This window comes from Odocoileus virginianus, unplaced genomic scaffold (genome assembly GCF_023699985.2).
Source record: "Odocoileus virginianus isolate 20LAN1187 ecotype Illinois unplaced genomic scaffold, Ovbor_1.2 Unplaced_Scaffold_8, whole genome shotgun sequence".
NCBI classification, from domain to species: Eukaryota; Metazoa; Chordata; class Mammalia; order Artiodactyla; family Cervidae; genus Odocoileus; species Odocoileus virginianus.
Genome location: NW_027224270.1, coordinates 611,899 through 626,607, shown reverse-complemented (window position 1 = coordinate 626,607; position 14,709 = coordinate 611,899). Strand labels below are relative to the sequence as shown.

Here is a 14,709-nt window from a genome sequence, read left to right as displayed (position 1 = left end):
TCAAATCCAGTTGACTAAGCAAACTTATTCTATATGTAGATGTGAGATAATGTCCTACTTAGTTAAAGATGCTAATCTTTGCTGTTATATATCCCTTAGGCATCAGAAGTAGGTACTTACGTTGTTTGTATGTTTTTGACTTTTCTTACCCTGCGTATAACATTGGTAGTTCTGAAAAGTTTGACTTGGCTCATCTCTGTTTTCTTTTGGAGAATTTTACTTGATCCTAATCTTTGGGATATATTTTTTTGTGGTCCAGTTGATTCTTTGTGATAGTACAGATACCATTAAAGAAATTACTTGTGAGAAACCTAGACAGCATATTAAAAAGCAGAGACATTACTTTGCTGACAAAGGTCCGTATAGTCAAAGCTATGGTTTTTCCAGTAATTATGTGTGGATGTGAGGGTTGGACTATAAAGAAGACTGAGCGCTGAAGAATTGGTGCTTTTAAACTGTGGTGTTGGAGAATACTCTTGAGAGTCCCTTGGACTGCAAGGGGATCCAACCAGTCCATCCTAAAGGAAATCAGTCCTGAATATTCATTGGAGGCACTGATCCTCAAACTGAATCTCCAATACTTTGGCCAGTTGATGTGAAGAGCCAACTCATTAGAAAAGACCCTGATACTGGGAAAGATTGAAGGTGGGAGGAGAAGGCGGATGATAGAGGACAAGATGGTTGGATGACATCACCTACTCAATGGACATGAGTCTGAGCAAACTCTGGGAGATAGTAAAGGACAGGGAAGCCTGGCATGCTGTAGTCCATGGGGTCACAAAGAGTCGGACACGACTGAACAACTGAACAGCAATTTGACTGGAATTTATTCACTTTAAATGTAATTGAAACCATCATATCATATGTGAGTATTTCACTCGACAAATCTGTATTGAGCAGTTGTACATAAGGTACTTAGATAATTTGAAGGATCATTCTCCAATCCTTTAGGAGCTTTTACAGTATAGTAATTTGGCATGTGGAAAAAATCGGGGGTAGGTTATGTTATAAAAATCTGCAGTATCTTAAAGGAACCAAAAAAAGATATTTGGGGGAGGGATGAAGGGGGTCACATAAATCTCATAAAGTAATATGCTTACTTTTCAAGTATGTTTTGTATTACTAGTAAGGGACACTTGGTGTTCAGTAGCATATGATTTGACAGATATAGCAATATATGTTGAAACACTACCCCAAATGTCACAACGAAAGCCATTGCTGCGCCTCTTATTTTTAACTCTGTTTTTTTAGCAATGGATCAAGACTCTACCAAGGCTGCCTGGCCCAAACCAGCAGGAGGATATCAGACAATTACAGGCAGGAGATATGGCAGAAGACATGCATATGTCAGTTTCAAACCGTGTATGACCAGGCATGAAAGAAGCTTAGGTCGGGCTGGTGATGACTATGAAGTGTTGGAACTGGATGATGTTCCAAAAGAAAATTCCTCAGGTATGCGGCCTGGAATTATTTAAAAGTTGCTAATAGCGATGTAAGAATTGATCTTGTGATGCTTGAAATAGTGAGTGGGTTTTATGTGTGTCTTGAGTATAAATGCTGTACATTTCCTATCAAGAATTTCTATTTTAAAATTTTCTATTGAACTTCATAGTGTATACATAGAAGATGGTCAGTTGTTAATCTATAACTGCATTGTCATTTCAGTGATTACATTGTCACATCACTTCGCCAGAGAAAATGTTCAAGAAAAAAAATTATTTTTTTAATGTGCACTGAGTATATTCTCCCCTGCATATTAAATTTAAATAGCTTTTTTTGTTGTTTGGTTTTATTTGTATCTCTAAATAATTTAACTTGGTTAATTTGATATTTTTAGAATCATTATAAAAAATACAAATGTCAAGTAATAGTTATTTAATTAAAATTCCTTAATTATTCATTACTCAAAAAGTATTTGGCAGGTATCCATGTACTGTGGCTTCCCACGTGGCTCAGTGGTAAAGAATCCACCTGCCAGTGCAGGAGAGGAAGGTTCGATCCCTGGGTTGGGAAGATCTGGAGTAGGAAATGGCAACCCACTCCAGTATTCTTGCCTGTAAAATCCCATGGACAGAGGAGCCTGGTAGGCTGCAGTCCATGGGGTCGCAAAAGAGTTGGTCACACTTAGCAACTAAACAATAACAACAATCCGTGTACTATAACTATACGTTTTTGGACTGGAATGTCAGTTTCCTCTTATTCTGAGCAAACTTGATAATTCTAGGGTGGGTTGTTTTTTTTTTCTGTCATTTGTATACAAGAATATGAATTATTAGCTAAGGTCATTTTGCTAAAGAAGCCTTTTTGTGATATGACAAGACTTACATTTACTTATTTATAATTTATAAAATTTTGTTTCAACAGGTCTTGGTGTCTTTATTTTTTTTAGTTATACATTAGTGTAAAAGATAGTTGTGCTGAAAGTAATTTGTAGGGTGTATAGCATTTTACTCTTGTCTCATAGTTCTTAGAAACTGTGACAAAGAGAATCAATATATTGACTCTGTTGTTTTTCAGTCATAGCTGTAACATAACTGAAGTTAATTCATTGTAGATATATTATAACAGTTCATTTTGGGGATAGAAATTTAATATTATGTATCTAGTGACTGAGATAATCTACTGAATTGACATAGAACACAATACAGTCTCATTTCTGTTAGATCTGTTGTCTGTTCTTATAACTATTATAAACACTTTAAAGAAATCTACATGTAATAAAATAATTTTAAGTTTGAATTGCCCATTCCAACAACTGGAAGAGTAGATTGATTATCCTATGACTTCTCTCAAGCCTCTCATTAGTCTCTCTTTTAAATATCTTGTATAGAATGTTTTAAGTATTAGGATTTAGGTGAAAAACCTACAGAAGATGTCCAGAGAGAGAGAATATTGAGAGGCTATACAGTGGTGTAAATGAACTCATAGGGTAACCAGTCTGCCCTCTCGGTTAAATTTGGGAGTGTGGAAGCACCAGTCAGAGAAATTCACTCATATTCTCAAATAGGTAATAATTGGTATGGTTTCTAGTTAAAGAATCATTATTAAATGTTATCTAAATTAGCCCCTCTAAATATGTTTTCTTTTGTTCTCTGTGAAGGTTCCAGTCCACTGGATCAAGTTCATTCTTCTTTACCCAGTGACCCTTCATTTGAAAAAAGTGAAGCAGAAATTCCCATTTGTGATACAGCATTGAATCAAACCATTGAGAGCACTCCATCCTTTGCTGCAGCACATCATAGCGAGGAAGGCAGGGAGCCCTTAGGAAGCAGTGCAGATCTTCACCATCACTCTGAGGGAGAGTGTGCTCCAGGAATTTGTAATGCTTCAAGTGTCCAAAATGGAGTCACATTGGTTCATACTGACTCTTATGATCCAGACAGCAGACATGGAGAGGATAATGACCATCTTCAGCTCTCTGCAGACGTTTTGGAAGGTGGTAGCTATCAGGAAGCACTGGGCAGTACAGTATTTGAGTTGGAAAATGGAGAGGTAGAGGCATACACTGGTCTTTCACCAACAGTTCCCTCTTTCAACTGTGAATTAAGAGATGAGTTTGAAGAGGTAGATTCAGCACCTTTAGTGAAAAGTTCTACTGATAATACTGAGTTTGTCAATGAGAACAATCAGAAATTTCAGAGGTCCTCTTCTGAAGATGAAGTGGTTAGAAAGAAACAACAAAATAATACTAGCCAGGAGAGACAAAGAGAAAATTCAACTGAAGATTCAGCCTGTGCTCCCAGGCATATTTGCAGTGAACAAAACACCAATGATAGGGGCAAAAACCAGGGAAGTTCTCTTGAGCAGGTGGTGAGGCCCAAAGTTAGGAAAGTGATAAGTTCAAGCCAGGTGGACCAAGAAACAGGTTTTAATAGGCATGAGGCCAAACAAAGAAGTGTTCAGAGGTGGAGAGAGGCTTTGGAAGTTGAAGAAAATGGCTCAGATGACCTCTTAATAAAATGTGATGAGTATGATGGAGAACATGATTGTATGTTCTTGGATCTGCCTTTCGCAAGAGTTACACAGAGGGAAACAGAAGATAACCAACTAACAACAGAAAGTGGAGCCACAGTAAGGCCAGAGGTTGTGGATAACACATTTTGGAATGGCTGTGGAGACTATTACCAACTGTATGATAAAGATGAAGATAGGTAAGTTTTGTGCATTGCTTTGTGAGATTGTGTAGTGAGCAAAGTGGTTTATTTTCTAGTACCATTTATGTTTGGTGGATGGGCTCTCTGGCATGGTCATGGAATTAGCTATTTTGACTTATCAGATATTTTTATTTACCAATTGCTAACCATGCATACTGGTTAGTTTTTCATAGAAACTGAGGTGTTTCAGTAGTTTGTGGAACTTATAAGTTCAGGTAATAACTATTCTTTATTTAAAAAAGGATAGTGATACTAATTATTTCAATTTATGGTATTTCAGTTAATACGGATAAAATGCAAGGTAAACATTTGTTGTATTTTAAAAAATTTCTTATGTTAAGCCAGTCTGGGTTTAAAATGTGGTTAAGATCAAGGAAATTTTGGTTGATAATATTGTATTAACTTTGCCAGTATTTATTAATATCACCTGTTTATTCTTCCTGTTGTTCCTATCAGTTTATTTTTATTTAGCATTTAATTTTCATTAGTAACTTTATGTGGTACATTTGTTATTTTCCACATTTGTAGCTGAAACTGAGGCATAAGAGTATTTACTAACTTCTAAGGTCACAAAGCTAGTAAAAGGTGGACCTGGAATTTGATTGTCTCCTTACTAACTACAGTCTCTCTGTTCTTCACCACTGTAGTTTACTGTTTTGAAGAGAACATAAAATTTTTCTTATAAAAAGCATTATGATTCCTCTTACATAGATTCATTTTTTCCCATACTATAAGACAACAGAAAGAATGGAGAAGTGGAGAATTTCTTTGTCCAGCTGCTGACTTTTCAGTACCCCAGAGTCTAGACTTCTGTCTATTCTTTTAAGCTTGTGGTAACCCTTGCAATGCTCAATTCCAGTGCAATTGCAAGATTTTATCAATGTAAAGAAATAGTGGGTTTTTTTTTTTTTAACTAGAAAGTTCTGCAAAGGAAGAAATTTATCCTTACGAATATGAATGCATTTTATATATTTTCTTTCACATCATAAGATTAATAAATTGCTTTTATTTTTTTTGGATGTATGAATTAAGCTTTTATAATAAAGCATATGTAACTTGTAGAAACAATTGAAATATTTCTACTGTTATCTTGAAGTTAAGAACTTGTTCCTGACTTCTGCTGTTTCAGTTTAGGTCCACAGCCTTTTATCCAAAATCCATAAAGTTCTAAAAGCAGAAATTGACCACAAAACCTGACTAGTATTAACTTACTTGGTTGAAGATCTAGATCTGAACTAAAATTAGACCCTTTTCAAGTATTCATACATTTTACTGAAGAAATATGAAAATATTTGATTTCTGGGAGCTGACTTAGATTCCACTGGTAATGTTAAGTAATATTTCTAAATCTTGAGGCGGGGCAGTTGAAATTCTAAATTCTGAAACATACTCAGCCCTAAGGTTTTTGGATTGGATTGTGAACCTCTGTTAGACCTTTAGATTACTATTAAAAATAACATAATCTAGGTATCTTATGGTTTGAAAGTATAAGGTTGGTGTACTTTTTTTCTTTTTTTACCACATTTTGGCTTTTTTGAAGGAATTCATTTAGCTTGGCTATGCTTTCTCCACTATAGATACATTAATCAAAAATAAAAACCTCCTTAGTTTGCATTTTGTAGTCAAGCCTAATGTCATTTAATGAAATTGCTGATATATTTACGCTATTTGCCAACCACAAGAAAAAGGATAGCTTTGAGTCTCAGGTTTTTGTATTTTCTCTGCTTTATAAAACTTAAAGATGATATACTTGAAGAGTTTTCTCATCATATTAATATTATAATAGCTACAAGTAGAACTCTTTTATCAAGAAAATAAACTAAAATTTACTGTGACATTTTAAGGTATAGGATTTTTTTGGCCACTTAAAAATATATAGTTTATTCTTTGTAAGTGGAAAATATTTTAAAGAATGTATGTTCGCTTCCCTGAAAAATTCTAAATGATCATTTAATCACATCTGAAACATTATACTTTATGGGATGAGCATTGCAGCTGGTAGTGTTACTCTGAGCTGTTTGACAGAAATTGAACACCACCTTATTAAATTAGAACTGCAAGGGGAATTTTAATAGGCAGCATATAATTACCAGACTTGGAATTAGACCAAAGAGCTGAGGTTCATACTCGGCTCTTTTGAAATATACCCTGGGAATGTTAACGGTTTGAGAACAAGATCTTGAGTTTAAAAGAGCCTTTGGGCTATAGCAGCAGATTTTAACCTTGGGCCTAATTGTTCTGAAAATAGATAGGTGTGCCATCTCCTGACCACTTCTTACAGCACTTAAGTTTTTTTTTTTTTTCAGAGTTTTTCTGTCCCTAGGCCTTAACCCTTGCTTAAAAGGTAAGAAACCTTACCTTACCTAATGTAAACATGTCAGGACAACTTTTTCTTGTTGATGACTTTGGGAGAATGAAAGGAATATTAGTTATAGTTGATTTTGATTTGATTTATTTAAAAAGAATTTATTGAAATCCTCCTAAAGGTCACATTTTGTTCCAGGTACTCTGTAAATACAAATAATAATGATCCCTGTTGCCTTGATCTTCACCAGCCTTATGAGAAAGACAGAATATACAGATAGTTACTGTGAGGCTAAATGAAGCTCCTTTCCTCTCCTATGTGTTAGTTGAAAGCTGTGAAGAAAGTTCTTCTGATCGTACTATCTCCCAACAAGTAAAATATCTGAACAGCCAAAGCAAAGATCTGTAAGCACATACTCTAATATTTTAGCAAAACCTTTTATCTTATTTACAAGTTCATAGTTTAGCAGGAATAAATTGGGGATAAATAATTTTGTTCCTCAGGCATGCCTAGGGAGTCATAGATTACAATATTTTGATATTAAGGGAAAGACCAGAAGTTGTAAAAGGCAGACATAATTCAAAAAGAAAAACTAGGGACTTCCTGGCAGTCCAGTGGTTGTGACTCCACACTTTAACTGCCATGGGCCTGGGTTTAATCCCTGGTCGGGAAGCTAAGCTCCTACAAGCCATGTGATGAGGCCAAAAAAAGGAAAAAAAAAAAAGCCTAACTATTTGGGTCTTATTTACTAAATTAAGCAGACTTATAGATTAGAACAACTTTTATTGTATCATTTTATCACAACATAGTTCAGTGTTAGTACTAGTAAAAAAGCCCCGAAGTGCTTAGATTATGTTTAGTATACTATTTTTGAGAATGCCAGGAATTATATAATCAGTTCAGTCGCTCAGTCGTGTCCTTCTCTTTATGACCCCATGGACTGCAGCATGCCAGGCCTCCCTGTCCATCACCAACTCCTGGAGTTTATTCAAACTCATGTCCATTGAGTTCATGATGCCATCCAAATCGTCTGTCATCCCCTTCTCCTCCCACCCTCAATCTTTCCCAGCATCAGGGTCTTTTCCAATGAGTCAGCTCTTCGCATGAGGTGGCCAAAGTATTGGGAGTTTCAGCTTCAGGACTGAAACTGATTCAGGACTGATTTCCTTTAGGATGAACTGGTTGGATCTCCTTGCAGTCCAAAGTCTTGGACTCTCTCAAGAGTCTTCTCCAACACCATACTTTGTAACATAATTTCCTTCCAGAGGATTTTCTATAAAATTCAAAAAGTGTTTTTGATCCACAGCTAGTCAGATAAGAAAACTATCTAAAATTTCATTCTTCCTTAAGCTTCTATACAGTTGAATTTTGGATATAAATATCAGAGAAGACAGATCAATTCCTTGTGAGATTTAGGGACTAGAGGTTGATTTTGGCTGATTTTACTTCTTATTTCTAACTAGCATTTGTACATAAAGTATTTTGTCTAGAAACCACATGCAGTTTTTTAATTGGAGGATAATTGCTTTTAATGTTGTGTTGGTTTCTGCTGTACAGCAGATGTGAGTCAGCTGTAAGTACACGTGTCTCCTCCCTCGTGAACCTCCTCCCCACCACCTCCACCCCACTTCTCTAGATGGTCACAGAGCACCAAGCCTAGACTTCCTTTGTCACACAGCACCTGCCCACTAAGTGTCTGTATATTTCAATGCTGCTCTCTCAGTTCTTTCCGCTTTCTCCTTCCCCCACAATGTCCCCAAGTCCGTTCTCTGTGCTTGCATCTCTGTTCCTGCCCTGCAGATAGGTTCATCAGCGCCAGTTTTCTCGAGTCCACGTGTCTGTGCCTTTATGTTTGCTTTTCTCCTTCTGACTTGCTTCACTGTGCTTAATGGGCTCTAGGTTCATCCACCTCAATTCAACTGACTCAAATTTGTCCCTTTTTATGGGTGAGTAATATTCCACCATATATATACACCACAACTTCTTCATCCATTCACCTGTTGACAGACGACAGGTAGCTCCCATGTCCAGTCTGTTATAAATAGTGCTGCCATGAACATTGGGGTGCATGTATCTTTTTTGAATTATTATAGAAAAACCACTTACATGCAGAGTACATCACACCAAATGCCAGGCTGGATGAAGCGTAAGCTGGAATCAAGATTGCTGAGAGAATCATCAATAACCTCAGACATGCAGATGACACCACCCCATGGCAGAAAGCGAAGAGGAACTATAGAGCCTCTGGATGAAGGTGGAAGACGAGAGCGGAAAAGCTGACTTAAAACTCAGCATTCAGAAAACTAAGATCATGACATCCGGTCCCATCACTTCATGGCAAATAGATGGGGAAACAGTGGAAGCAATGAGAGGCTTTATTTTCTTGGGCTCCAAAATCACTGAGGACAGTGTCTGCAGCCATGAAATTCAAAGATGCTCCTTGGAAGAAAAGCTATGACACACCTAGGCGGTATTTTAAAAAGCAGAGACATTACTTTGCTGACGAAGGTCCATATGGTAGTCAAAAGTTGTGGTTTTTCCATTAATCATGTACGGATGTAAGAGTTGGACTATAAAGAAGGCTGAGTGTGAAAGAATTGATGCTTTCGAATTGTGGTGCTAGAGAAGACTCATGAGAGTCCCTTGGACTTTAGGGAAATCCAACCAGTCAATCCTAAAGGAAATCAACCCTGAATATTCATTGTAAGGACTGATGCTGAAACTGAAGCTCCAGCACTTTGGTCATCTGATGCAAAGAACTGACTCATTGGAAGAGACCATGATGCTGGGAAAGATTGAAGGCAGGAGGAGAAGGGGAAGACAGGCTGAGGTGGTTGGATGGCATCATCAACAATAGACATGAGTTTGAGCAAACTCTGGAAGGTAGTGAAGGACAGGGAAGCCTGGCATGCTGCAGTCTACTCATGGGGTGGCAAAGAGTCTGACACGACTGAGCACCTGAACAATGAACAGCAACAGAAACCACATTTAATTTTATTATATGAAAAACATTTCTTGGTTCACAGTTAAATCTGTAAAGAGCATAGTATAGTATTTGAGTAGGTTACAGTTTTCTGCTTTTGAATATAGTTCTAAATGCTAATGGAAGCAGTACTAGTGAAAGACCATGTGAAATTCACAGTGGTATTTTAGTTTTTACTTTGAGGAATTTAAACTATTTAACTCATGTGCTTTTATAATCAAGAACAAATGAGTCCTCACTAGTCCCAGATTAATTTGTGTCCTATTTGGTTCTGTTGCTTGTTCTTGAAAAATTCTTTTAAGATCTTTTTTCTTTTAGTTCTTTATTATCATGTCACTCAGTCGATACACTATGTCTCTGCTTTCTTGGAGATACTGAAATAGCAGAATGTGATCCATCTTGTTTTCCTCTCCTTCATAAGAATACATATTAGCATACTAACATAATACGTTGGTATTGGTTCCTGTTTTAAATTTCTTCTGAAATTTTTTTCTTTAGCAGTTGTGTCTGATACCTTGCTTATTTATTGTCTTTATCCCTATGTTCCTTCAATTTTTCTGAATCCTGGGGGCAACATTTATTGATCTTGCTTTCTCTTTTAATTACTTGCCTGTTTATGTTTTCCACTGCTGAGTTTTCAGAAGAAGCGTTTCACATCCACTGCTGCTTCTTTTTCACTACCCACTCTTATTAAATGCCTCAGAATCTTAATTCCCTTTATTGTTTCTGTATTCTCTAGTTTCCATAGCTAGTTGATCTTTTACTCTACCCGTCTTCTCTGACTTCAGCGCTGCCATTGAGCTGTCTGCTCGCACTTCTCTGCTCCGCGGTTTCTCTTCCACTGATCTGTGTTGGATACTTCTTGGCTACGTCTTCTTTGGGGTCTGCAAACTTTTTTTTATAAGATAACCAGATAGTAAATATTTTAAGCTCTGTGGACCAAAAGGCAAAATTGAGGATATTATGTGAATACTTAATACGAGCATTTTAAAATGCAGAAAACACCTTTAGCTTCCAGACCACTGAAAAACAGACGGGTGGCCAGATTTTGCTTATGCACCAGAGCGTAATTTGCTGACCTCTGGTATAAAGCTGTCAGGTGGCCAGGAGACTGATAATACTGTCAGTTTGTCTCTTCAGTAAGACAAACCAGAAGATATTGAATAGATGTTCTTTGATAGAGAAAGGAGGAAAATGGTGGTGTGCTGGCAGGAAATCCTATTGAAATTTTTAAATAGTTAGGTTATACAATGAAAGAAGTAACTACCACTTTTATTAAATGTTTGCCATTTTCTGAAAATTGTGCAAAACATTTTATCTGCTATTCATTTAAACATCACTGTAGACTTGAAAGGTAAACATTAATGTCCTCATTTTACAGATGAGGAAAAGTGAACTCGGGGAAGTTCATACATTGTCCAGGCTTGTACTGTAAGTGCTGAGCAGACCATAAGCTAACTCTGTCAGACTTCAGAACTTGGTCTTGCCATCACAGTATTCCACCGTCAGGGTGCAAAAGGCTGTCATAGTCACCTGGTGTTAAATATGATAGCTTCTTTCTTCAGCAAAGAAATAATTTATGGTAGGTTTTTTGCTTTTCATAGTAAAAATTCTTAATCATAGTTAAATTTCCTTTGACTAGCCCTCTGAAGCAGTTTGGATTTTTAGAGCTACAAATTAGTAATAGACATTAAATTGGGAAATTTGTCATAGATAATAATGTTCAGAATGAAATATTAATAGGGAATTATTGATATATTACTTTCTACCATTTATATCATCCATGTGTATTAATTTCTGGAGAACAAACACTAAAGAGGATTGTTGGTCCTTTTTAAATAAACTAATATCACTGAAAATTCACTATTTAAAATCATTTGATAATACAGTCTTAGCTATTAGTAAGAGCTTACAGATACATCACAATACAAGCAAATCTTCTTGGATGCTTTTCTGATAAAAGGAACTGTGATTTTTGCACATATGAAAAATACCTTTAAATGTAGCGCTAAAGAAGCAGCTACATTTTGGTGGTTCAGACTGAATGAATAAGAAGGCTAGTCTGTGAATTAGTTGAAAAACAAAAGAAACCGTGTTGTAGGGGAAGATCTTGAAGGAATGATCTGGCCCTGAAATGAAAAAGAAGGTGAGGTGATTGTGAAAACATTTGTGGTGGTGGGAGCAATAATTGTGATGAAAATTCATATTTGAGGGACAGTATTTGGAATAGAGCATATTAGAAGGCAAGTGTTGGATGTGAGAATGTACTCATAACTGGGATCAGACTGTAGTAAATCATCAGTGCCATTCGAGGTTAAAACTTTTTTTTTCTATACACTAGTATTTTTTCGAGTGGCTAAAATACACTGAATGGCACAAAGACAAGTTTTCTTAATTTTTATCATTATATATTTATTTTGATGTGAATCAGAAAAAAAATATGGCTGGCACATCAAATTTGAAACTTTACAAATATTGCTTAGGAGATAACTAAAATATATTTAGGTTACACAAAAAAATATTGTTTAAAAAATGATTTGTTAATAGTTGCTGATGACTTACTATTTACCAGGCCCTGTTAGAATATTTTCTATATATTAACCCATGTGGAGAAAAGGGAACCCTCCTAGGCTGTTGGTGGGAATGCACACTAGTACAGCCGCTATGGAGAACAGTGTGGAGATTCCTTAAAAAACTGGAAATAGAACTGCCATATGACCCAGCAACCCCACTGCTAGGCATACACACCAAGGAAACCAGAACTGAAAGAGACACGTGTACCCCAGTGTTCATCGCAGCACTGCTTATAGTAGCTAGGACATGGAAGCAACCTAGATGCCCATCAGCAGACGAATGGATAAGGAGGCTGTGGTACATATACACCACGGAATATTACTCAGCCATTAAAAAGAATTCATTTGAATCAGTTCTAATGAGATGGATGAAACTGGAGCTTATTTTACAGAGTGAAGTAAGCCAGAAAGATAAACACCAATACAGTATACTAACGCATATATATGGAATTTAGAAAAGATGGTAACGATAACCCTATATGCAAGACAGAAAAAGAGACACAGATGTATAGAACAGACTTTTGGACTCTGTGGGAGAAGGCGAGGGTGGGATGATCTGAGAGAACAGCATTGAAACATGTATATTATCAAGTGTGAAACAGATCGCCAGTCCAGGTTGGATGCATGAGACAAGGGCTCAGGGCTGGTGCACTGTGGATGACCCAGAGAGATGGGATGGGGAGGGAGGTGGGAGGGGGGTTCAGGATGGGGAACACATGTAAATCCATGGCTGATTCATGTCAATGTATGGCAAAAACCACTACAATATTGTAAAGTAATTAGCCTCCAACTAATAAATGAACAAAAACAAAAACTCAGTGTGATGGTGGATACTATCATCATATTCTTCTGATAGGTGATGCAGTGAAGGCACAAAGACATTAAATAACTTTTCCGCAGCTAATAACTGGTGAATTCAGATCCAGGCCAACTTGCTTCAGAACCTGTGTTCTCAACTTCATTACCTTAAGGCACAATGTTAATGGACAGCTGTAGCAAGAATTGTGAGGGCTGTAGGCAGATGGCTTACCTGTGTGAAATAGAGCCTTAGTGGAGAGGAACTGTTGAAGTTCCTATATTGTTTTAATATAAATTTATTATTTATAGTGCTTTATTATATTTTTGGAGTAACATTATAAATGTACTGTTTGATATAAATTGAAGTAATAGCAATATTCAGAATATGTTTTGTAATTGAGTTGAGGGAGTTGGGATTAAATTTAGGGACACCAGTTAATAATTGATTGTGTTAAGTCTAGTTTTGGAGAAAACACCTGAGCCAGAGTTTTTTAGGGGAAATGGAGAAAAGGGAGCTAGGATATAAGAGCCATTGAACAGAAAAAATGGGAAGTAAGAGAGGAGTTGTGGGGGGTTTGTGAAGAGTCAGAGATCTATCCAGCTTAAGAGCAGGATAATACCATTAGCAGAGAGAAAATCAAGAAAGGAACTTAAATAGCAGATGAATTTTGTTATAAATATATAATTTTTAAAAGGAATGTGAAAATCTAAAAAATATTTGATGGGCAATTAGTGGTTATGAAAGTTAAGAAAGTAATTTTTCTGAAATTTTTTCGTTAACCCTTTTATCACTTATTTTATTCCTTATTCGTGGCCCTTAGTATGGTGGTCAGGGCTGGGGATATATGTTTAAAAAGTTACCTACTTAGAGGTGAGTGTTAATACATAAGGAGTAGCAGTGATGTAGGCCAGGTGTCTACAAACTTTCTTAAAGGGTCAGATATTAGATATTTTAGGATTTGCTAAGGCAAAATCAAATATAAAAACCATTTGTGGCTCACATGCTATTAAAAAATAAAACAGGCAGCAGGGCCAGATTTGGCTAACGAGATGCATAGTTTATCAGTCCTCAACATAAGCGTCCTATTTATATTGACATTTGGAGGTATTCCATCAGTTATTTCATTAATTCATAAAAGTTCAGAAATTTCATATGTTATCTTTCTGGACAGGACCTTACTCTTAGAGAAATGTTTAATAATGAAGTTTACTTTTAAGCAAATGTGTTAAAAATTGCCACAAACTAATGTAGAAATCTTAGCCTGCTTCTTAAAGACATACCAAAATTGGAGTTGGTAATTTAGCTATAAATTTGAGAAGCTTCATGGTCAAGGAAAGTTAGTTCGGTAAGCTCCTTTAAAACTATTTCTTTGTGAGATTTTGACACTGATACAAGTCTGAAAATGATTTACTTGATCTTAATTGATTATTCGGATCACAGAGATTTTACAGACAGAAGCAGTTTTGGCTCATGCCCAGTGAGGGCACACCTGTTGCTTGCTGTGCCAGGGCTTTGTTCTGTTCCTTCTCCAGGATGTTTGTGTCCTGCTGCACATTGTCTTCTGAAAATTGGAAGTTGGTTTTATTTCTTTACTTCGTTACCTTCTCAGAGCTCAGATTAGTGCTGCTCTTTGTTAACTGCATCTTGATCTCTTGGGTTCATCTGCCTATAGAAGAAGACAGTACCAATTACCACTTCCTTCAAAAACATAAAGTTTGTTATTTTTTTGTTTTCTTAAAAGTCAGTGCAAAAGGTAATCTTTAAGGGAATTCTTGAGCAGAATGATTGATGTGACTGGAAAGAACATTTATGATTTATATTCAACACTGCTAAGTAATCTTGTAGCTTTTGGTGATATAAGACGTGGCTTCCCTGGGGGCTTGGTGGTGAAGAAC

At 36.4% G+C, this 14,709-nt stretch overlaps 1 protein-coding gene across 4 annotated transcripts in view; it reads left to right on the top strand.

The window, feature by feature from the left end:
* PJA2 (praja ring finger ubiquitin ligase 2) overlaps window positions 1-14,709 on the top strand; it is a 69,140-nt gene that overhangs the window by 21,800 nt on the left and 32,631 nt on the right. For all 4 annotated transcript variants that reach the window (XM_070462677.1, XM_070462678.1, XM_070462679.1 and 1 more), the window contains 2 exons: window positions 1,252-1,452; window positions 3,101-4,151. In XM_070462677.1, coding sequence (XP_070318778.1) covers window positions 1,252-1,452; window positions 3,101-4,151 — 1,252 coding nt within the window. The remainder of the gene's footprint in view (window positions 1-1,251; window positions 1,453-3,100; window positions 4,152-14,709) is intronic.